This window comes from Phacochoerus africanus, chromosome 5 (assembly GCF_016906955.1).
Source record: "Phacochoerus africanus isolate WHEZ1 chromosome 5, ROS_Pafr_v1, whole genome shotgun sequence".
NCBI classification, from domain to species: domain Eukaryota; kingdom Metazoa; phylum Chordata; class Mammalia; order Artiodactyla; family Suidae; genus Phacochoerus; species Phacochoerus africanus.
In genome coordinates this window covers 113,905,509-113,929,670 of record NC_062548.1, presented here as the reverse complement: position 1 = coordinate 113,929,670, position 24,162 = coordinate 113,905,509, and the positions used below count along the sequence as shown (strand labels likewise).

The 24,162-nt window shown below is 40.5% G+C and overlaps 1 protein-coding gene across 1 annotated transcript in view; it reads right to left on the bottom strand.

Moving 5' to 3' along the window:
- LOC125128491 (ALK tyrosine kinase receptor-like) overlaps positions 1-21,509 on the bottom strand; it is a 211,975-nt gene extending 190,466 nt beyond the window's left edge. Inside the window, exon 1 of the mRNA XM_047782819.1 lies at positions 19,897-21,509. Coding sequence (XP_047638775.1) covers positions 19,897-20,587 — 691 coding nt within the window. The 5' untranslated portion in view covers positions 20,588-21,509. The remainder of the gene's footprint in view (positions 1-19,896) is intronic.
- Positions 21,510-24,162: the final 2,653 nt, after the last annotated feature.

The following is a 24,162-nucleotide window of genomic DNA, read 5'->3' as shown; positions in this document are numbered from 1 at the left end:
GAAGAAGGGAGAAACCTTTCCCTTTAGCACGTTTCCAAACTGAGCTGCCCACCATGACACATGCATATTCAGTGCTTTCCCCTTCAGCTGCCTTTGGCAAGCAGATGTGTGGGTACAGAGCGGCTGGAGCATGAAAGGAAAGGCAGGACCTGTGGAACGGAAGGGGATGCATGGCTTTGTGATCTGTTTAGCAGGACCTTTACTCATACTTCATAAAAGGGATTGAGACCATCTGGCCCCATTCCTGGGCTCTCCATCCTTTATCTATGCATGGCCCCCTGCAAATTTGTCTTCTCTCCAGTCATTCTGCCTATTGTTCTGCCTTTTGCTACCTCTAATTTGCAGTAACACAAGGATTCCCAATTAAGAGTCTCAATGTGCTCCACAATGGTTGGATCACAGCAGCAGAAATTCTGCTTATTTGAAGGCCACCCATAGGAGGAGATGGCATCAAGAAGAAAAAAGCACATATACTGAGCACTGTGAAAATCAGAGTTCATGAGGAAGAGTGACAAGGGAAGCTAGAATGCTTATTTCCTTCACAGCACTATCAATTCATATATATATATGATATGAATATACAGAGAGAGATATATGATATATGTGTATATATCATATATATATATATATGTGTGTGTATATATATATATGTATATATATATATGTGTGTATATATATATATATATATATATATATATCTGCACACTCAATATGCTTCCCCTCACAGTCTATAAACCCCATGAGGGCAAAGCCCTGGTCTGTTTTATTCATTGCTATCTGTGCAGCACCTAGCACAGTATCTGATGTTCTGAGGCTGCTCAATAATAATTTGTTGAATTAACAATTTTTTTAAAAGAAAAAGAAGGTGAGAAAGGGGAGGAGAAAGAAAAGAAGGGAGAGATAAAGGAATTTATGTAGTATGTGTGGGATAACTGATTTCAAATATCTGAAGGGCTCTCATTTTGGAGAAGAAAAGCACTACTTAGGGAAAGAATGAAGGTCACAAGTAGGAGCAATAAAACAGAGATTGTGGGCATAGCGTTAAACTGGCTGGGATTCAAATACCAGATCCTTCTCTCCTTAGCTTGGCCAGTGACTTTGGCCAGTGCCTAGATAGAGTGCTCTTGCTATACAATTATCCCCTGTCTGGTGCCTGAAACTTCCTTTCTTTTTAGCTTTTCCCCTTCTGATTTTTAACATTAAGTTTCATCTATCCTTAACACATCCTTCTTCATTCTGCTGAACCCTCTAACATCACTGATATTTCAGTCTCTTTCTTTTTTCTTTTTTTTAACAGACTCCTTGAACCAATACATAAGCATATTTTGCTTGATTTCTTCAGCACTGACTCTAAACTTCCTTTTGCTCAGAAAGCTCTTAGTCAGGCACAATGACCATTCCGCTCCATCTATGGAACATCTGCCTCCCTTAGTTTCTATGGCACCACAGGATCCAGCCCCCTCTCTTCCTTCTTGTAAGAAAGTTCTTTATGACAACATCATTGAATCCATTCCACTGCCTAATTATGAACTTCCTTAAAGCTAAGGTGTGAGCTTTTTTCCATACAAATAGCTCCTATATCCATGGCTTCCATCTGGACCTCTCACCCGTTCCTACTTCCACTCCACATCTTCATATGCACACCAGATAACCTGATCTTCAGATGGATGCCCACTTCAACTGTTATCATGCCAGCCGCTCTCCCCCCAGGTCAGATCCTCATTCCAACTATCTGCTTTATCAATAACACTACCAGTCTTCAGGGCCCCCCGCCCAAAATCGTAGACCTTTGACTCTTTGTTCCCCTTACATCTGGGCATCTCATCACTTGGCCCTGCTCTGTCCCTCACTCCTGAGCTAGTGTAACAGCCTCTCAGGACTCCAACTACCAACTATCTCTGTGGTCCAGGCCTATAACCCATGACCAAACTATATTTCCTAAAGAACCTGAAGGAAACATGCAATGAACATGTGTCATCTCTATTCGAGAACCAAATACTTTCTGATTTCTACAGCATCTAATGTAAATTCCTGACTCAATAAGCTGACCCACCTCTAACTCAGAGTACCTGACTTGGCACCCATCCCCTCAGACCTCTCTGTTCTCTCTAGTCCTACTTTCTTACACATACACCACACAAGATCAGTCTTCCGTCTGTCTCTCTCCCTAACCAGTTGGTCTTCCTCTGGGCATTATTTGGTGCTGTTGCCCCAAATTGGAAGGTCCTTTGCCCTTCTCTTTTCCAGGTCTAATTATGTACTCACTCCAAAACCTCTCAAATCACCTCCTTTTGGGATTTTTTTCTAACTCACTTGTATCATGATCCCAAAAGAAAACAATTATTCTCAGTAGATGTCCTTTGACTTGACTCCCTGCCAAAAAGTAATAACTCTATTCTTTCTAAAATTCCAGAGCTACAATTTCCTGTCTCAGAGGAACTTCACCCCTCCCATCATGTACTGAACAAGTGGAACTTATCTGACTTTAAGGGAATGGTTTTTGAGATTTGAAGGTATGGAATGAACCTGTCCCTAAACACTCCAGCAGGAAATGACCTCTCCAAGCCTCCACTGAACCACTATAACCACTTGCATCATTTGTTCACCATTCAAGCACTATGTTTCACTGGATTTATTAGCATGCTTTATCTGCCTTTTCCCCCCAGCTAGCTGTGAACTCCTCGGAGAAAGAGATTGCACTTCATTCAACTTAGAAAGTGCTCAGTAAAAATCCAAACAAATAAATAGCATTTCCTCAGGCAAAACTCCAAACTTACAGATATCCATAAAAAGAATTCCTTTGCCTGATTTCTCTTTGGTGACCACCTCTCATATATATCTGTATGGTGTTTCTGGAAACAAGCCAATATGACTGTGATCTCAAAATTCACCACACAAACTCAAACACTGGACAAGTCCCTCTGTCATAAACAGCTGTAAAATTAGACCAAATATATAAAGAAACTATTTTTATTGGATAATCAGTAGCACAGGTTTATAATCCTTGAGAGAAGGAAAATAAATGCGGTAGGCTTTAACACTGCCCTGATTTTCTGCACAGAGGCATTTATCATGCCCTGATATAGGAAGGAGGGACTCAAATAGAGCATGGTGGTCTCACAGGCCTAAGGTAACAGACAGAAGAATTTGAGAAGGCTGAAGGAGTTTGAATTACCAGGGAGAAAATCAGAGAAGGGACATCTAGAGAGAGATAATAAGAAAATACTTTATAAAACTGCACTTGAGTCTTTGGCCGAATATTGAAAATTGCACTCATAGGATGAGATTACATAAGGCTGGGCAAAGAATAACTACCAAGAAAAGAACATCTATGAGGGAACTGCAAGTTGAACAACTTCTGTAGCTCAAACAGAGTCGAGAAATGTTTAAGAGCTTAATAAACAGAAGAGAACCTCAATGAACACTCGAGGCGTTCAGTGGAGTCCCCAGAAAGGCCAAACCTTAAGACAAGGGTTAAACTAGCCATAAAATAAAGACTCCTCTAAACTCTTTTAGCAAAGCTTGACAGTAATCTTTGAAAGTATCAAATTGATGGGCAAATAAACTAACTCCCCGGCAAACAAAATTTAACAATCTTTAAATGAAGACAACAAAATCTACACACTCAATAATGTAAAATTTATAATATGCAACATCTAATAAAAATTACTAGGCATACAAAGAAGTAAGAAAAATTTGAGATTTAACCAAGAGAAAAAATGATCAATAAAAACAGATACAGAAATGACAGAAATAATTTAATTAGCAGAAAGGGACTTTAAAAAATTATAACAGTCAATGTTTATTGGGTCCTCATTATGTGCAAATCACTATTGTTGTAAAAGCATTATATATTATCTCATTTATTCTCACAACAGCCTTCCAAGGGAACTAATCTCTTCATACCATTTTGAGGAAACTAAAGCCCAGAGAGGTTAGGTAACTTGTCTATTGTCAACCCAGCTTCTAATCATTAAAGGCTAAGATCTGAAACCAGGCAATTTGATTCTAATGGCTGTGCTGTTTCCCATGGTACCAGACTGCCTCAGAAAGAACTTGAAAATAGCTATTATAAATATGTTCAAGGATTCTCAAAAAACACAAACATAATGAGGAGAGAAATATAAATGAAAGTAAAAATTATAGAGCTGAAAAAATATAATATCTAAACTGAAAATATATTAGATGGTCTGCTTTATCAGCAGATTAGAATTTCAGAATAAAAGAGAATCAACTTTAAGACAAGCAATAAAAACTATCCAGACAGAAATATAGAAAGAGAGCTAAAAAAAAAAAAAAAGAACAGACTCTTAATGAAATGTGGGAATACATTAATTGTCTGACATAATTGTAATTAGATTCCTAGGAAGAGTGGGCAGGGAAAAACATTTGAAAATTTTACAAATATGAAAATATAAACCTACAGAACTAAAAGTCTCTCAGCAAATCCCAAGCAAGAAAAACACAAAGAAAACCACAAGACACATTATAATAGAATTGATAAACACAAAAAGCAGCCATGGAATGGTGATGAGAAAGACATAACAGGAAAACATAAAATTTTCTCTGACTTCTGACAGAAACAATGTAAATCATCCAACTATAGAACACTAAGTTCTACCAACCTAAGGGAATATACAGTGAAAAATCTTCAGAAATAAAATCAAAATAAAAAACACTATTAGCAAACAGAATCTGAGCAAATTTAAATATGGAAGAATGGCACAAAATTAATTATTAATGACTGAAACAAAATATTTTAGATTAAGTAATTTTAAAAGGAACAAGGAACTTCCAATGCAGTCAAGATGGAATGAACCCACTAAATCCTATTTATACTGCTGCTTACAACCAAAATTTCTGGACAAAATAGAAAAACAACTATTAAGAGACTCTGAAAAACAAACAAAACCAGGAATATTGAAGAAGAAAATTAAAATGTGGAAAAGCAAACCATAAAGGAGGAGAGTTTTCTTTTTTTACTTCTCATTTGCATCTGTGAGCCAAATGCAGGCACTCAGCAAAGCTGTGGTGGTGGTGGTATGGACAGTTAAAATGCCTGGAGAAATCCTTTCTTTCTGGCCAAAAGGCCAAGAAAGTGGCCTTGTGATCCAGAGAGTATGGAGGGAGATCTCCATTTCTTTGTTTGGTCTTCTCTTTTTCTCTCATCTCATGATAAGCCCTCAGAAGAGTCAGCTTGGCTGGAGATATCAGCAACCAAAATTCTAACAGAAACTCTATAAAAAAATACATCTTTCAGGCCAGAGGACTAGGGGAAAGGAGCCTTTCACTCCAAAGACAATGAAAGGAACCCCCATTTTGTTTCCCTCTATTATCTCTCTATGCTGCCTAAAGCCAACCCTAGTTGCAGAAGCTGGGCCACCAAAGTACAAGTGGATAAAACTGTGAGTTTAAGGAAAAAATCTCAAAGATGAGAGAAATGGAGAAGGAAATATGCTAATTCTGTAAAGAAACTGGCCTAGGATTCTAGCTTATCCATGAGCAGCACAGGTATGGACAGACTCAAAGCAACATCACAAAGGCTTCAAGAACAAATCTAAGGTTTAAATCACACTCAAACAACAAAAATGTTCAAAATCTTCAAGATACAACCTCAAATTACTCAATATATAAAGAAAAAAAGTGACCAATTCTGACGGAAAAAATAATAAACAGCTGCCAAAAATAAGATGACTGGAGGTGAAATTACCAAAGACTTTAAAGAACCTATTACAACTACATTCCATGAGGCAAAAGTAAACATTCTTGAAAACAGAAGGAAAGGTGGTTCTTAGTATGTAAACAGAAATTATTTATTCAATGGAAAATTTAAGCTGAAAAAAAATCTAAAATGAAAAAATTATAGAAAAACAAATATGACCAAAAAATCAGTAAGCTTGAGGACAGATTGTAGAAATTGTCCAAACTGCAGAACTGAATGAAAAAAAATTGAAGAAAGAAATTAGCAGAACTGCAAGAGCATGTGAGACAATATGAAAAGATCTAACAGCCAGGCAATCAGAGTACCAGAAAGGAGGAGAGAGATATTAGTGCAAAAAATGAGTAAATAATGGCTGAAAAACTAACTAAATATCATGAAAGACATAAACTTACAGGTCAAGAGCCTCAACAAACTGCAAATGGGATAGAGTCAAGTAAAATATCAGGCACAGATTAATCATAATCAAACTTCTGAAAACCAAAGAAAAAAAATCTTGAAAATAGCTACATATAGGGAAGAACAATTTAATGGCAGAATGCTCATCAGAAACTATGAAGGATAGAGAGAGGAACAACATTCTTAAAAAGCAAAAAGAAAAGAACCGTCAACCCAGAATTCGTACCCAGTAAAAATATTCTCTATAGTAGTTCCCAAAGTGGCTCAGCATTAATGAACCTGACTAGTATCCACAAGGATGCAAATTTGATCCCTGGCCTTGCTCAGTGGGTTAAGGATTGGGCATTGCTGTGAGCTGTGGTGTAGGCTGCAGATGTGGCTCAGATATGGCAATGCTGTGGCTATGGCATAAGCCAGCAGCTGAAGCTGTGATTTGGCACCTAGCCTGGGAACTTTCATATGCCACAGGTACTGCCCTAAAAAGACTATATATATTTAATTTATAAATGAAGGTGGGAAAAGGACATTCAGATAAGGGAAAAAGTAAGGGAATTTCTTACCAGAACGCCTGTTCTAAAAGAAATGCAAAAGGGAGTTCTTTAGATTGATCAAAAATGATAAAATAGGGAAAACTGGAGCTTTAAGAAAGAAAGAAAAATTAGAGAAGGGTATGTAGCTGAGTAAATATAAAGGACTAGTTTTCTCCTCTAAGTTATTTAAAACATAAATAACTGCTGAAAGAAAAAACATAAATACTGTCTAGCAGGATTTTAAGTTACACAAACACATATGACAAATATAACATTGAGGGGAAGTTGAAGGAACTACATAGTTGTAAGCCTTCTTTATTTTACTTAAAGTAGTAAAAAGTCAACTCAAACTATGAAAGTTTATACATATATAAAATCCCAAGAGCAAACACTAAAATAATAATAGCCAAAAAAATAAATGAATTAAAACTGAAATACTAAAAAGTATTCAAATAACTCTAAGACGTCATAAAATGGACAAGAGAAGAACAAAAAACAGGAAGAGAAAAGAAGGAGGAGGAAGAGGAGAAGAGGAAGGAGAGGAGGAAGGGGAATTTTTAAAATAGCAGACCTAAAGCCAGCTATGACAAATATAATATTTAATACAAGTGGTCTAATACACCAAGTAAAAGGTGGATATTTTGAGACTGAATTTTTAAAAAACATATAAAATCCAACTGTATGTTTTCTATAAGAAATCCACTTTAAATAAATACATAGATTAAAAGTAAAAGGACGGAATAAACAGATATACCATACAAACACCAGTAAAAAAAAAAAAAGCTATATTAATATCAAGGTAAACTTTAAAATATGAGTATCACCAGAGATAACATAATAATAAAAGAGTCAAACTGTCAAGAAGACATAACAATCCTCAATGAGTAGGCACCTAATAATAGAGCTTCAAAAGAGAGAAGCAAAACATGATAGAACTGAAAGAAGAGGCAAACAAAAAGCTGGAGACCTCAGCACTCCTCCATTGGCAATATATAGATAAAAGACAGAAAATCAAGACTATAAAACACCTTTTAAAAAAAGAATATAGGAGTTCTCACCATGGTGCAGTGGAAACAAATCTGACTAGGAACCATGAGTTTGCAGGTTTGATCCCTGGCCTTGCTCAGTGGGTTAAGGATCCAATGTTGCCATGAGCTGTGGTGTAGATCGCAGATGTCTCAGATCTGGCATTGCTGTGGCGTGGGCTGGCGGCTACAGCTCTGATTAGACCCCTATCCTGGGTGCCTCCATATGCTGTGGGTGCAACCCTAAAAAGACACACACACACACACACACACACACAAAGAATATAAAACACCTAAAAACACTGTTAACCCAATTGACCTAATTGGCATTGATTGAACATTCCACCCAACAATAACAGAAAACACATTCTTTTCAAGCATTCATGGAACATTCAGCAAGATAGGCATCATAAAACAAACCTTAACAAATTTAAATAACTGAAATCAAACCAAGTATGTTCTCAGACCGTATCAGAATTAAACTAGAAATCAGTAAAAGAGATTTGGAAAATTCTCCAAATATTTATAAATAAAACGTACCTATACATTACCATGGGTTAAAGAGAAAGCCAAATGGAAAAGCAGAACATATTTCAATTGAATGTAAATGAAAATTCATTACAACATAATGAAAGTTGTATGATGCAGCTAAAGCAGTTTTTGGGAGAAATTTTAGCATTACATAATTATATTAGAAATAGTAGAAAATTCTCAAATCAATGATCTTAAGAAAATAGAAATAAGAAAGCAAATTAAATCCAAGGCAAACAAAATTAAGGAAAGATAATAAAATAAGAGCAGAAATTAATGAAATTTAAGTAAGAAAAATAATAGAAAAAATCAATATCACAACAGTTGGGTTTTTTAAAATCAATATTGGTAAATCAATCATTCTCTAGTTAGAATGATGACAAAGAAAAAAGAAAGATGATGTAAATTACCAGCATCAATTGTAAAAGAAGGGACATCACTACTGACCCTACAGACATAAAAAAATAAGGGAATACTAAAAAAACTTAGCTTGCATTAATTCGACAGAGTAAATAAAATGAACAAATTTCTTTAAAGATACAAACTACTAAAATTCACTCAAAAATAAACAGATATTCTGAATAATTCTATAATTAATACTAAATAAATCTAATTAGTAATTAAAACCCCTCCAGCAAAGACTACACCAGAGCAAGACAGCTTCAGTAACAAATTCTACTACAAATAAAGAGAGAAAGAAAAAACTACAATTCTCTCCCAGGAAAAACAGAAGAGGGAGAACTTCCCAACTCATTTTATGATCCTGGCATTACCCAGGCACCAAACCTGTCAAAGCCAAGAACATAGATGCAGAAATCCTCAAAAGGTGTTAGTGAGCTGATCCTCAAAAGGTGTTAGTGAGCTGACCCAAACAAGATGTAAAAAGGATAATAAGTCATGACTATGTGTGGTTTATCCAGGGAATGTAAAGCAAATTTAACACTTGAAAATTAAATACATTGAAATTCATCATATTTATGGGGAGTGGGGGGAGAAAAACCATATGATCATCTCAATAGATGCCCTCTCTGAGGGCAGCCAAACACCATGTCATGAGGATGTTCCAGCAGCCCTGTGGACCACCTGGTGAAGAACTGAGACCCAATCAATAGCCAGCATCAGCTTCCCAGCCATGTGAGCTAAGCACTTTGTAAGTAAATCCTGCAGTCCCACTCAAGCTTTAAGATGACTGCAGCTTTGGCTGATATCTGACTACAATCTTCTGAGAGACTCCAAGCAAGAATCGCCAAGTCAAAATGTTCCCAAAGTCCTAATTCATAGGAACTATAAAAGATAATAAACTATCTATTATTATTTTGAGCCATTAGCCTTTGGGGGTGATTTCCCAAGAAAATATTAGATAACTAATACATAGAAATGCAAATTAAAGCCACAGTGAGATGCCACCACACATTGACAGGTATTTTCAAGGATATGGATGGAGCAATAACTCTTATACATTACTAGTGAGAGTATAAAGTGGTGCAACTACGGTGGGAAAAAATTTCTATTTCTAATAAAGTTAAACATGCATTTACCATAAAATCTAACAATTCCATATGGATTTAAGAGAATTGGCAACATATGTTCACAAAATGAATTATACACAAAATGTTCATAACAGCTTTAGTCATGAAAGTCCCAAACTGGAAACAATCTAGATGTCCATCAACAGATGAATGGATAAACAAATTGTAATACAGTTGACCCTTGAACAATGTAGAAGTTAGGGACACCCACCCTCCTTGCAGTTGCAAATCTGCACATAATTTATAGTTGACCTTTCCAATACAGGATTTAGTTCCTCCATATCTGTGGTTCCACGTCAAGGATTCAACCAGCTGTGGATTTTGTAGCATTTACTGTTGAAAAAAATCCACACAGTGGACCATCACAGTTCAAACCCATGTTGTTCAAGGGTCAACCATATAATCATACAATGAGACAATTCGGCAATAAACAAAGAAACAACACTACTACACCAAAAAAATCTTAACAGCATTAAAATTCTAAGTGAAAAAAGTCAGACACAAAAGAGAGTACACTGTATGATTCTATCTATATGAACCTCCAGAAAAGACAAAACTATCTACTGTGATAGAAATCAAATCAGGCATTTCCTATAACAGGAAGCACAGGGGATTCATAGCAAAAGTTCAAAAAGCTTTTGGAAGTTGGCAAAAATGATCTATATACTAAACAGAAAGGTGGTTACACAGGTATATACATTTACCAAACAAATCAAACAGTACATTTAAAATAGGTACATTTTATTATATGTGAATTATACTTCAATACAATTGAAAATAACCATCATATAATGTTTGTCATAAATTCAGTCATCAGGTCAGATTCTCTCCAGACCAAAATAATCAAATGTTTCTTCCCTCCTCTTTCCCTCCCCCTCTTCCTATTCTCTTTCTGTCACTCTTTTGGTCTCTTTTTACGTATCTATGCATCTCAGTGTCCAAAGATAATTCCTGCCTTCTATATTCCTGGGTTACCTCTTCTTACACATCTCCCTCAATTTCTCCACTTAATATCTCTGCCATTCTCATTTTTGTCTCTCTCGATGTAAATGTGGTTGTTTCTGCCCTCTTTTATCTGTCCCCTTTATACTTTTTTCTCTCTTCTTTAACTTACCTGAATATAAGACTAAAGAATTTTTATATTTTTTATTTATTCACTGAATATTTTAAGATAGTATAAGAAATACTTTTTTATTAAAATTATTTTATTTATTCATAAATATATCCATTAAGAGTTATCACATGTAACTTACGTGGTCCGTGATTACTACTTCTCTGTCTGTGAGTTAATGACCTCACAGGTTACAAGGCCCCCTTTCCCTGCTTTAGGAAGCTTTTCAAGTATCCGTTCTGGCCACCAACAGAAGAAAAACAATCAAGAACTGGGGAAAAAACTAATACTTGTTGAATACCAACTGTGTATCAGAACTTACTATATGCTTTATCCTATTTAATTCTCACAATAACCCTGGGAGATGGGTATTATTTTTCTCACTTTACAAATAAGAAAACTGAAGTTAAAAGAAGAAAATAGCCTTGGGCCAGTAAATGGTAGAGCAGGGCTTCAACTCCAGGTCTTTGGCTTATTTTCACCCATTACTTGGAATAGTACCTTTTACTTTTGATTTCTCATGAGTCCCAATTCCTTGATAGGAAAATGCATAAATAAATGGTATCATATGAAAGAATCCAATACAGCAATTTAAGAAAAAGAAAGAAAGAATGCTGGTACACACAATTACATTGATGAATCCCACACAAACCAGCTGACTAAAAGAAGCCAGAAACAAAATAGTACATATGATATGATTCCATCTACATTTAGTTCAAAAATAGACAAAATTGATGATATGCAAATTAGAAGGATGGTTACCTTGGCCGGGGATGGATACAGTCTGGGAAAGGACAAGAGGGAACTTTCTGGGGATGCCAGAAATGTTCTATATTTTCATCTGGGTGGTGATTATATGGATGTTGTATATGTGACTTATCATCAAGCCATACAGAGATCAATGCACTTAATTTACTTTATTGTGGTTGTCATCCCTCAATTAAAAAACAAACCGTTTTTTTTTTTTTTTTTTTTTTACTTTAAAATGCAGGTTTCCATGTCCCATTACCAGAGATCCATTTTCAGAAAAGTTTGGAATTGAGCAAACTGTTTTCAATGAAAGAACCTCATTTTAAGAAAGTTGGGGAGGGACTACAAAACCCCTTTTCAGTGCTGCTCGGCTGTTAACTGAACCTCAAGACCTGCCTCAAAGTCTGGGACCTTGTACTCCTGCTCCTAATGCCAATGGTTGGCTGAAACCCTGAAGAGATAAAGAAGAATCTCAGCACATTTTATGATCTTGTATATTCATTTTTCTACTACCTTAGATACTGACTTCTCAATAATCCAAACTGGAGCCTTGCTCATACGTAATCTCATACAGTGATCATAGCAACTTCACGAGGTAGTCAAGATCTGTATTATCCCCTTTAGGAACCAGAGGCTCAAGGAGTTTAAGGGAGTTACATGAGATTTCAGATCTAATAAAGGAAAATATCATAATAGAATCTAGGCCTTCTAGCTCCTAATCTAGTGTTCTGTTCACCAAAGAATATTTATTTTAATTATCTGGGCTGAGAATGTAGACAGATCTATAAAGGAGTTCTGCCCATGCTCACCCTCATGAACCCATATTCCAATGAAAACTGAATAAAACATATATGAGAGTAAAAGAAAAACACAGCCAATAGTTTATATTTTCCTCCTGATTTCCTTTAAGCTTGCTTAGGTTTCCTTTGTTTGCTTTTCATACTTTTTTCTCCATACCGACTCTTTAGCCTTTTTCCTTACTCCAGGGAATTCTGTCCACCTACCTCTTCATGCACCTGTTGTTACTCAGCCAGAAAGGAAGGATTCAAAAAACAAAAACTCTTAATTAACCACATGATTAGGTGTATCTGACCAAAGGGAGCTCTCCTCCTGCCCTATGCTGGGACCTATCAATTCCTGGAATGGCTAATGCTCTCTATCACTAAGTGAATCAGATAAAATTTCCCTGGGAAAGGACCCAAGCTCAGAACTGCCCAGATGGAAGATCCACCAAAAAATTTACTGCAGGAAAAAAATTTGTTCTGAGAAATCTGGCTTCCCAAAAAGGTACTGGGGTACCTCCCACCCCCTCACTACCTCACCACCAGGCCAACACTCGCTTTTAACTGTTCCTATCTCACACCTTGACTATGTGAAAGAGCCCAGGCCATCACTAGATTAAGAAAAACTGGCCACAGATTGGAGGTAAGGCAATGGTTCTAGGGAAGAAGGCATCCACAAAGCTCTGTGCTATCTCTATTCTAAGTTCTCGCCACATGACCCCTGAACCTAGAGCCATCCTCAGCAACACTTAATCTTCATCTACTCCCAAGCGGAGATGATGTCCATGTGCATCTCCTGGAGGCAATGGCTAATTTATGGCTCATAAAAAAACACCACCTGTAAAACACAATGTGGATGCTTAAGCATAGCCTCTTTTAGGTTGAGGCACTTTCCTAAGATAGCATCCCATTCAAGCCCTTGGTCTATGCGTCTCCACGGAATCTCAAAGATTTAATTGCTTTTCATGGGCTCATGTCCATTAACCAATTGTATGGTACTTCTCCACTTGACAATGAGTGGTGAGGCTAGAAAAGTACAGGAAGGGCACAGCTTCAGCTAATTACAATAAAGGAATTACCAAAGGCCAGGGGTCCAGCATATCAGTGGATGTGGTGGGGCCTCAACATCACAGATCACTCTCAGGTAAGGAATACCCACCATCTGAAAATTACTTCTCTGTAATGCCTGTATCTTTTTCTTCCTCAATATTAGTTTTCATGATTTCATAAAGTTAAGGCTTGGTTTCTTTCTATAGAAAAAAAAATTACTGAATTGTAAATATGCTGCTTGAACCTCTGGACTGAATCTAAGGTCAAAATACCTATAAAAGGATAATAGTTGGTAGAAATAAATATTACACCTCAATCCTCCTTCTCGTCCATATTTCTGGAAAAGACAGGCAAACTACCACCATGGTCAATCTCCCCATTTCCCCTGGATCTCACCTCTTATCTCTTAGTGGCATGCCCGCAGTTAGTTAGTAAGTTCCCCACCACAGTATTGTAACTTCCTTCAGGGTTACCATGTATTGCACACATGGGGACTGCACAACTCCAAATGGCACCATTCAAACAGACTAAAATGTATATAGAATACTTGGAGTTGTAGCATGCACAAGCTGCATAACCAGACGCTGAGATGCTGCTGCTTCTAGGAAAAATTATACTTGTTCATATTGATGAAGCAGTTTATATGCCAGGCACTGGGTTAAGGATTTAGATGTATCGTCTGATTCAATATTCATGACATCTTGAGATAGGAACTATTACTATACCCATTTTTTTTAATGATGAAACTGGGTCCTTAGAGATTTTAAGAAACATTTCCCAATCATGGTTATCCCACTAAATATTTATTGTATGACCTTATCACAAAGATAATGTAAAGCTTTTTATCTATTTACATTTTTTTTTGTCTTTTTGTCTCTTTAGGGCCACCCCATGGCATATGGAGATTCTCAGGCTAGGAGTTTAATCAGAGCTACAGCTGCCAGCCTACACCACAGCCACAGCAACACCAGATCCAAGCCGCATCTGTGACCTACACCACAGCTCATGGCAACTCCGGATCCTTAATCCACTGAGTGAGGCCAGGGATTGAACCCATGTCCTCATGGATGTTATTTGGGTTCATTATCCGCTGAGCCACAATGAGAACTCCATGTTTTGGTTGTTTGTAATAATCACCTTGAGGTGATTCCCTTAGTGGAAAGAGCTCTGATTTGAAGGCAAGGAGATCTGTGGTTCTAGTCAGTACCTACCACATCCTCTAAAAACTCATAACTTTTCAACACATAAATGAAAGTTTTCAGGTCTAAAACTTACTATCTGAATGACCTTGAAAAGTGTTATTAAATTAATGAATTCCAGTTACCCCACATTCACACGATAAAGCAAATACTTGCCCTTCTTAATGTAGATAGGTAAAAAAAAAAAAAGTTAAAGTGATTCATAAATGGCAAAGTCCCATACAACTGTAACAGGACATTAATAATAATAGTTATAAAGAAAAGCAAAATACCCTTTTTAAGTCGGGCTGAGCAAATTCTCATGAAGTGAAGTTATTAGGCGGTAATCCTAATAGTGGCAGTGGCCTGCAACTTTTGCTCACACAGCTTTCCCCTCTTCTTCCACCCACAGTCCAGTCCTACTCACCTTCAGCAGACAAACTGCCTTATATAAGCATTCATTTTTATTAATGGTAACACTCTTCTCTCACACCCCATAAACAAACTTCTCATGGATCTTCCTTCTCTTTTGTAAATTGGTAAATGGATCAACCAGATTTAGATAAACCTCGTCTTTCAAACAGCCCTATATATCTGATCATTTCAGAGGGTTTTCAGGTATCCAGTAGTTCACCAATCTAGACCTGATCTCACCTTCTCAGGATCTAGGTACCTTTTATCTTGCCCAATGCAACACACATCTATAAATACATATTAGATGCATAGTGCTGGGTGAGTGTGTCTCCCTCTACTGGATATACATATACCCCAGAGAAATACTCTGATCCGAGGACAGAGAAGAATAACCCAATAACTTAAAAACAATTTTTCTGGGAACTCCCATTGTGGTTCAGCAGTAATGAACCCGACTAATATCTATGAGGACATGGTTTCAATCCCCAGCCTCGCTCAGTGGGCTAAAGATCTGGCACTGCTTGGAGTTCCCGTCATGGCTCAGTGGTTAACGAATCCAACTAGGAACCATAAGGTTGCGGGTTCGATCCCTGGCCTTGCTCAGCAGGTTAAGGATCCAGCGTTGCTGTGAGCTGTGGTGTAGGTTGCAGACGCTGCTCAGATCCTGCATTGCTGTGGCTCTGGCATAGGCCGGCAGCTACAGCTCCGATTCAACCCCTAGCCTGGGAATCTCCATATGCTGCAGGAGTGGCCCAAGAAATGGCAAAAAGAAAAAAAAAAAAAAAAAAAGGATCTGGCATTGCTGTAAGCTGAGGTGTAAGTCACAGATGTGGCTCAGATCATGCGTTGCTATGGCTGTGGTGTGGTTGCTGTGGCTGTGGTATAGGCTGGCAGCTACCCAGAGGTTCTCAAGAGTGTATCCCAAAAGACTGTGATTCCTGCTGTTGTTCCCCATCCCAGCTCTCCTGCCTGTTGTAGCTTTTCAACATTTGAAAATATAGAACTGATTAATTATGAATGCTGTGGCTTGTCTGACCCACATCTCACCTTAACTCTTCTGCTCCTTTGGAATTCCATTCCATAGCCAGAGGAATATCAATTTCAGAAAATAAGGTTTCCCTGATATCCAACCTGAAGTTTCCTTCTGCAGGTCTTATCCTATTACTTCTGCAGGTCACACTTAAATAACTCTTCTCCTTCACTGCCACTATCCCTCTTCAGAAATGTGTATATTGTTGACATGCCTGTCCCTTCATCACTACTTAGTGCAGCTATATATATTTAATTCATCTCTCATCATAAATCAGTCCCTTCAACTCTTAAATCATCTCTCTGCTCTTCTCTGGACTAGTTCCAACTCTCCCAATTCACCTCCAGTAATAACTGATATTCCTTCTGGGAGCTCCATTTTCCTATCTTCTTTCTGTCTCTTTGCCCTTACCAGAAATGAAATGGGAAGAGACTGACAGATATGTGAGGTCAAGGGTCAGGTGTACTGCACTGCACACATGTATTCTAAGTTGCTTAGACTTCTCCATACCACATGTAAAGTCCCAAATCATATATCCCCTTTCCTGGAGTGGGAAAGAGGGTATTAACAGGAAAACGGGCCCTTTTGATACACAAGCTTCTCCCTGGATGAAGACAAAAGCACGATGTCAAAACATCTACAAATTCGGTTATAAAGGGGAGTTGTAGGCAGTGTGGTAGCCTCTAGACAGACATCTTTTTTGAGGTTTGGGCTGTCCCAGGATGGTGTGCACCATTCAAAGAGTCCCAGCAACTGTCTCTCTACTTCTTCTCCATGAATGGGTGCTCTAGAGGATGCTTCATACTTTGAAATGTTGATCCTATTTAGGAATTCAAAGCAACCCACAAAGACAAGCATTAGGATGTCTTGCATTAGAAAGTCTCTCAGACAGCCTTTTGCTCTCTCAGATAGCCCAAAGTGAAAGCAATACAGAAGTACTGCTTTGTCCTCACTAGGTGCTTATCCATTTTTGCCACATTCCTACTCATGGTCCTACTCAAGTTTGGTACCCTATCTTTAGTCTGAGACAAATGGGTAGCACCAGACTCTCAACACAAGGGGTGTCAGAAGACCCATCCTGTCCTCTTCCCTCCCCAAAGATAGCCCCATCAGCAAGACTGTGCCCCTCTAAACCAGACTGTCAGTCACTTGGGAAGAAGCAGGGAAAAATTAGCTGAGTTGTGCCTATTTTCCCTTTGCTTAATGGAAGATCCTATGTCACAGAAAAGTTAAATGCCTTTTCTATAAATCAGAGCCTATGTAAAAAGAATAAACCCATTTCCTCAAGCATGATAAATAGAAAAATCAATCCAAGGGTAGGAACCTAAGCTTTAATTTTCACACAAGAAAATGAATGAAATCACAATGATATATGTTGCCCCAAACATGAAACATGATATAGAAGGGTGTGTCCACTCCCTCCACAGGGAGCCTGCAGTGAGAACTGTATCTAAACGAGGCTGGGAGGCAGTGGTAAGGCATGAAGCTAGTCCTGCATGGCTTGCTGCCTAACTGCAGATAGTATAGGTCTCAGAACAGAAGAGTCCAGTCTGTTCCAAGTGTTATCACCACAAGGTCTGAAGTGCTTTTCAATAAGCCGTCTGTCTCTCTGGAGGTCACGGGGAGCTCATCCAGTTACACTTAGTGTCTTATTTGATCCCATCAATAATCATTTGATCCCAATCCTACTGAAAAATACTTGGCGAAAATTTCTAGCCTTTTAATGGCAGAATTCTGGCTCTTTCTAAAACCAGCATTGCTAGATGTGTCAAATGATGCATAAGGGCTTGGTCCAGCTGCCAAATGGACTGTGCTGCTGAGGGAGGACTTAGTGTGTTCATTGTGCTTCCCTACTGCCAGTAGAGGATCAGCTCCTAGAGCACACTAATCTCTACATGAAACTCCCCCACTCAGCAGCTTCAACTCTTTATCTAATGCTTGACTGGAATACGTGTGTGTAACTGTGTGTCTCTTCAGAGACACCACTGATTACTTCATGCAATCTGCTTTCTTACAGTAGGTAAGTTCAGGGCTGCAGAAAGGACCCCTCTTGCCCATCACCAACATCTGACAACAGCTGGATCTAGACTGCTAGGGCCTAGGACCATTCAACAAGAGGTAATGAGAAATCTCCAGAGATGCTCAGAGACACAAAAGTGAAAGAAAATATGCATTCCCAGAGAAGTAATTTTTATATCCATTACAAAAACATTAGGCACTAAAAGAGAATGTTGCATGTATAAACCACAGAAGCCAAGACAACATTAAAGCACAGCTGTTCTTTACAAAAGTATCCATGGTGAGGCAACAGTATTGGTCTCCTATCTCAGTTCACAGAAGACACTATCAAATTCATCAGGCCCTGCCTCTTGCCATGGACTGGTATAACTCCAACGTTGAACACAAAGGGGTCATTTTAGGTGTCAATGCCACTAATGGTAATGCTGAAATATGCATCCAGACTTTGATTTCCCTGGGGACCATATACCAATGTTTTCTCTGCCATGACTAAGAAAGCTTAGCTTCTGAATATCCCTGCTGCATGACTCTTGGGTGTATGTGGGAGGATATGTGTGTGTTGGGACAAGCATGAGAGATACTTGTAGCTCTACAATGGGCTTTTTTCAATGCTTTCAGTCCAATTAATACTAGACATTAGTAATCAGTGGAGTGTAAGAAGTTCATTTATTTCTGACGATGAGAATGACAGAAAAGATGCTAAGTTTTGCTCAATGGAATTAGTGTAGGCTTTTTAAAAGCATGATTTCTTTTCTGTGTTTTCTCAATCATTTACACTGCATATTTTATTTGCAAGTCTTTCCCCAGTGATCTTACAAGAGAAACTGTCCATTCAAAATCACCTAGTTTTCCAGGCAAAGGATACTATGGGAAGAGTTAGAAGTAAGTGCCTGCATACACACCCCCAACTCAGTGAATATGGGAAGAAAATGAGAGAGTAAATGAAACAGAAACCTCATTTCAGGAATCTCCAACAGAGAGATCTGCAGTGAAATAGGCCTGGCAGAGACTGTAACCCAGATCTTCTGCTGCAGACATTCAAGCTAAGAATTAGAAGGAAGAAACTGAAGGCACAGGAAGAAACGGAAATCAACCACTGTCTCTCCCTGGCTTCAGAGTGACTCCCTCAAAGGAAAACAATTTTGGCAACTTTGCTCCCTCCCTCCACATCTCCCTCCTGTCCCCTATCCCTTAGTTCCCCTGGGGATCTCCCAAGACATCTGAGAGGAAGAACAAGAGTCTGTGAGTGGAGAGCAGCCTGGGGTTGGGTGGAGAATAGAATGAATTTATGAAGAAGAGGCAATTCCTAGGTAAACCAACATTTAGAGGGCATAGTTGGGTGGGATTTAACAATATGAAGAGGAGTTCTATATTCTCTGAGAAAGTGTATCACGTTCCCCAAATCTGTGGTGGCCAGAAAGAGGAACAAGAGGAAAAGAAGAAAGACAACAATTTTGAGATCTAGAACTAAGCCTTCGGAACACAGAAGTAATAAAGGGATTTCAAACGTCCCAGAAACCCCAGAAGACGGGCATTCAATTTTAGCTAAGATCTTGTGTAAGCTAGTAGAAATCATCATTCTCCCAAGAACAGGAAACTTTTTCCCCAAAGTGGTTGCTAGATAGAAAGGGAGAATCCCTTGGAGAGTGACTGTTCAGGGATAAAAATTTTTAAATATGGTCTAACTGAAAAAGGGGGGTTGCGGAAGGAGGGAAAGAAAGCTAAGAATCGCGAGTTGAGGTTTTGGAAATGAGGGTTAGTAAATAGCGGTTGAAAACTGATGCGTGTAAGAAACCAAATCCCGAAACGCTCGGGCACGAGCTGCTCACCGGTCCTGGTCTCCAAGATCTGGAAGAGAAGGCGGGGCTGTGAGGCGCGGATCGCAGCGGACAGCCTTCCCTCTCTGCCCACTTCCGACGCCTTCTTCTCGGGCATCAGGCGGATCCTCAGCCGCCCTTCGCCGTGGCGAATCCACCAGCTGAACAGCTCACTGAGGTTGAACTGGAGCAGCCCCACCGTCGTCTCCTCGGGGGGCCCTACACAGCCCTCAAGGATCGCTTCCTCTCCGAGCTCCAGCACCAGCTGCTTGGCGCGCCGGAGCTTGCGAATAGAGCCTCCCTTCAGCACCCTGGACAGCGTCCGTGCCTGGGCCGGGGCGGGAGAGCTGGCACCTGCTGTCCAGGAGACCTCGGGTGAAGGCCCCACCAGCCTAAGCAGTGGGGCGCAGTCGAGAACCAGAGAGCCGCGTGCCTCCAGCCGGCCAGCCCTCGGTTCTGAGGGGGACAACGGCGGCAGCAGCAGGTCCCGGGCATAGACGCGAAAGAGCGAGGGCACCACAAAGTCCACCGCCAGGCTCTTCCTCTGCAAGCGCGAGTAGCTAAGCGGCTCCCGGGGTTGCAGTGCCGGCCCCATGGCCGGTGAGACCACGCGCTGGCCGGTTTCTGTCCCAGTCCCGGAACCCGAGGCTGCCGCTAAAAGCAGCAGCAGCAGCAGCGGCCATAGAAGCCCTATGGCTCCCATCCCGTCAGAGAGGGGTTGTTTATACTATCTCCCGACTCTCCCAGATCCAGCCTCGCCCTCCGCTTCCCTTAAATGGGGAAGGGGCTCCGAACAGTGTTGATCCTGAGCCGCTCCTTCCACCTGATCTCGGGGGTTTGTGCACTCGATTCTCTTTCCTCCAACTGCAAGGAGGCAAGCAGTAATCTCAGTAAAACGGGGCTGGAAGCTCAGGGGCGTGTCAAGAGACCCTGAAGCGCAAAGGGCTCAGCAGCTGGGACCTTGTGTCTCTCGCCCGCCTCGCGGAGTGCCGCGCCCCGGGTTTTGCAGCTCACTGCGCCTGGAATGAGAGAGACGACTATGGTTAAAGCGAGATGGCAACTGGGTACCGTCCTCTCCTGCCCCCCGCGGCCTGAGCTGTGGTCTGTCCTCTCTTGCGCGGCCTTCAATCCTCTGCAACTTTCCTACTGTGAAAGGTGGCTCCGAGCTGGTCTGTTGTCCGGTCCGCCTCCTGAGCTGCCTTCGGCTCCTCTGAGCTCCTCTTCCTCCTCTTGAAAGGGAACCGAGGGCAACAGCTGCTTTCGCGCGCACCCTCCTGCGACCCTCTGCAGTGGGAAGTCTTCCGATTGCACTACTCACTGAACTTCTGGACCTAAACCGAGACCGCGCTGAGGAACGGACGCTCAGGCTGCCGCCGCGCAAGTTTGCAGCGTCCTTGCTCTCCTTCAGCGTCTGGTCTCAGAGTTCTGAGGCACCAAAGCGGCCCCAGCGGCAGCAGCCGAGTGAAAGCATTCAGGGCCGGAGAGACCGAAAGCTTGCTGCCCCCTCCTCACCCATCGGCAGCTCTCTCGGCTTCGGTGGCTGGCCAGAGAGCGACTGGAAGTCGCCTCTGTGCCCCGCGACCCTCACGATCGTGACAGCGGGGTTGCCAGCTGCTACCGCCCCCAGAGCTGCTCTAACGCATCTGCCGGGGCGCCAGCCACTTGCAGCTGGCTGAGCCGCGAGCGCGCGCCGACAGGGGGCGGGGCAGGATCGGGGGCGGGGCTCGAATGCCCACTCTCCGCCGCTGCAGGGCCCACGAAGGCCCGCCCCGCCCCGCTCGCACTCGCCAGCCAATTGCGCGGCGAGGTCGGCTCCTATGTAAATCTGCAGAAGACTCTGCTTTCATTGAGAAAAGCAAAGAGCCCGCCCCGCCCTTCCTCCATCTCTCTTCCCCCTCTCCTTCCTTCTCCTCCTCCAGATCCCCTGCCCTATTTCGCTGCTGTGTACAGAAAGAAGCGTGTTTTGGTAAATGGGAGGACTGGAAGAACAATCAAGCACTCTCCCTGATTTTGCATTTAATAGATTAAACGGGTCCGACTTCGGAAAAGCAGTTCTGGAATAAAACTGGAGGCCAAAGGAAGGGAGGAGGGGGAGGAGGGGCAGAGCGACGTCGTCAAATTTGGGGGGGATGGTCGGGGGTGGGAAGTGACTGGCAATCTGCAGAGTTGTCATTCAGCTACAACAAACAAATTTCAGACCTCAGTCACCCCACGTTTACTCAGAATGCTGTTTAAATGTGTCACCTTATTTACATTGCAAGGTAAATATTTTAGGGATAAGGAAACCGAGTCACAGAGGTCTTAACTGATTTTCCTAGGGTAACATAGTCCTACGTGCCTCCCAAGCTCTTACCCACTGCTCTGCCATACCCCTCTAGGAGTAACAGGCCAAGAAGATCTAGAAGTGACTTATCTAGAAGGAATAATGATCAGTACTCTTGCACACAGCCTTGGGAGTAAGAGTTCAGAACTGCAGGCCCGTTTTTATTCACCTGTGAAGTGAGAGCTGTATATTTCATCTCTCCATTGATCTCTCCTGAGTTACTATCATAGAATCTGGATAAACTGTGTTTACAGCAAGAGGTTCACTAAAATCGTAGACAAAAGTACAGTCTTTGGTGCACAGAGTGGAGCTGAATCTCCCTTATGGAGCAGCAAAGAATGATCTGATCCAGAAAAGTGATGCTCCTACCTTGGTAGAGGAAGGAAAGGAAAGAGGAAAAAAAAAAAGAAGAGGAAGAAGAAGGTATGTTGGTAAATACTTTCCGCATGTGAGCAAATAAGTTTAGATTTTCGTCGGACATCACTGGCATGCATATTGGTGGAGGGGTAATTTTTGTTTTGAAACGCTAGAAAGACTAAAATGTAGTCTAAAATGTAGACTAAAATGTCCTTTTATTCCCCACTCCAGCCCTTATTTCTCTATATAATTCTTGTCCAAAGTCAAATTGACTCCAGGAATTTGTCAATAACTATGAATTGGCTACAATCAATGGCCACTAGGGGGCTGCAGAGACTTTCAACTTCAGGTGCCCAAGAGGTTTACCATTCTCCCAAATTCACCAAGACCATTGCCTATGAACCTAGTGGACACAGGAGTCTCAATTAATTACCATGCTTTTATAAACTTTCTCAAATTTCCCAAAAAGAAGGACAAGTGCCTCCCACTACAGACTAAATCATTTTTAAATATTAAAAATATGGTTACCTTTTTGTTAATTTAGAAAAAGAGGCAGAAATGAGTATTGACAGAGTTTATCTGTCACTATACATATGCATTTGTAAGACAAAGAGTGTGTGTGTATGTGTGTGTGTGCACGCACGCACGTGTGTATCACATCATATAGTGGCCTTCTGGGGAAAGGTACATATTTTATTTCCATTGCAGAGACAAAAAAGCTAAGGCTCAGAGAGGCAAAATAATTTGCCCAAGGTCAAACAGCAGGTAAATAACAGAGCTAGAACACACATCAGTGATTCTTTTCCTCCAAAATTTACATATCCCACTGAGACAAATTTGGCCTCTTCCCCAAGCCTACAGCTACAATTTTGACATTTCTATCCTATATATCATTGCCATTGGGCAATAGAAAAGAGCAGTTCAGAGCAAGTGGAGAAAATAGAAACAGGTTAAAAGTATGAGCAGAAGTGGTAACTAAAACGTCTTGTGTAAATATTATGAACCATCATATTTCAAAATAATTTTCATGCATTACCTCACAAGATTCACACTAACACTACGAGGGGAAGTGACAGTATCTTTGTTTTACAGATAACAAATGGAAGTTTAGAGAGGGTAACTTCTCAATAGAAGACTATACAGGTAATAAGATTTGTTATAGGATTTAAACCTGATATCTGACTAAGAAGTGCATGGTTTCAAATCCTGGGCAAACTTGCAAGACAGAAAATGGAGTACAGTGGAATAGACTGAGATGGGAATAGGAGAACAAGGAAGAAAGTGAAAGCTCAACTCAAAAAAAGAGAGACAGAAGGGGTGGGCCTAGCAGGAAGAGCAGACAGGTGATATTAGAAGCCATGAAGAAACAGTTAATAGGGTGGCTGCTCTCGGTCACCTTGCTGAGAACTTGGGCAGTAGAGTTGAGGTGGGAGGAAGTGAGACCATGTGGCAAGAGAGGAAAGGGCCAAACTGGACACTGAAAGCACCAAGACCCTCCCCAGGAAATTCCTAGTTTCTAGAAATGATGAAATGGAAACTTAGTTAAAGAGGGATTTGAATTCTCTATTTAAAAAAGCAGCAATAGGAGTTCCTGCTGT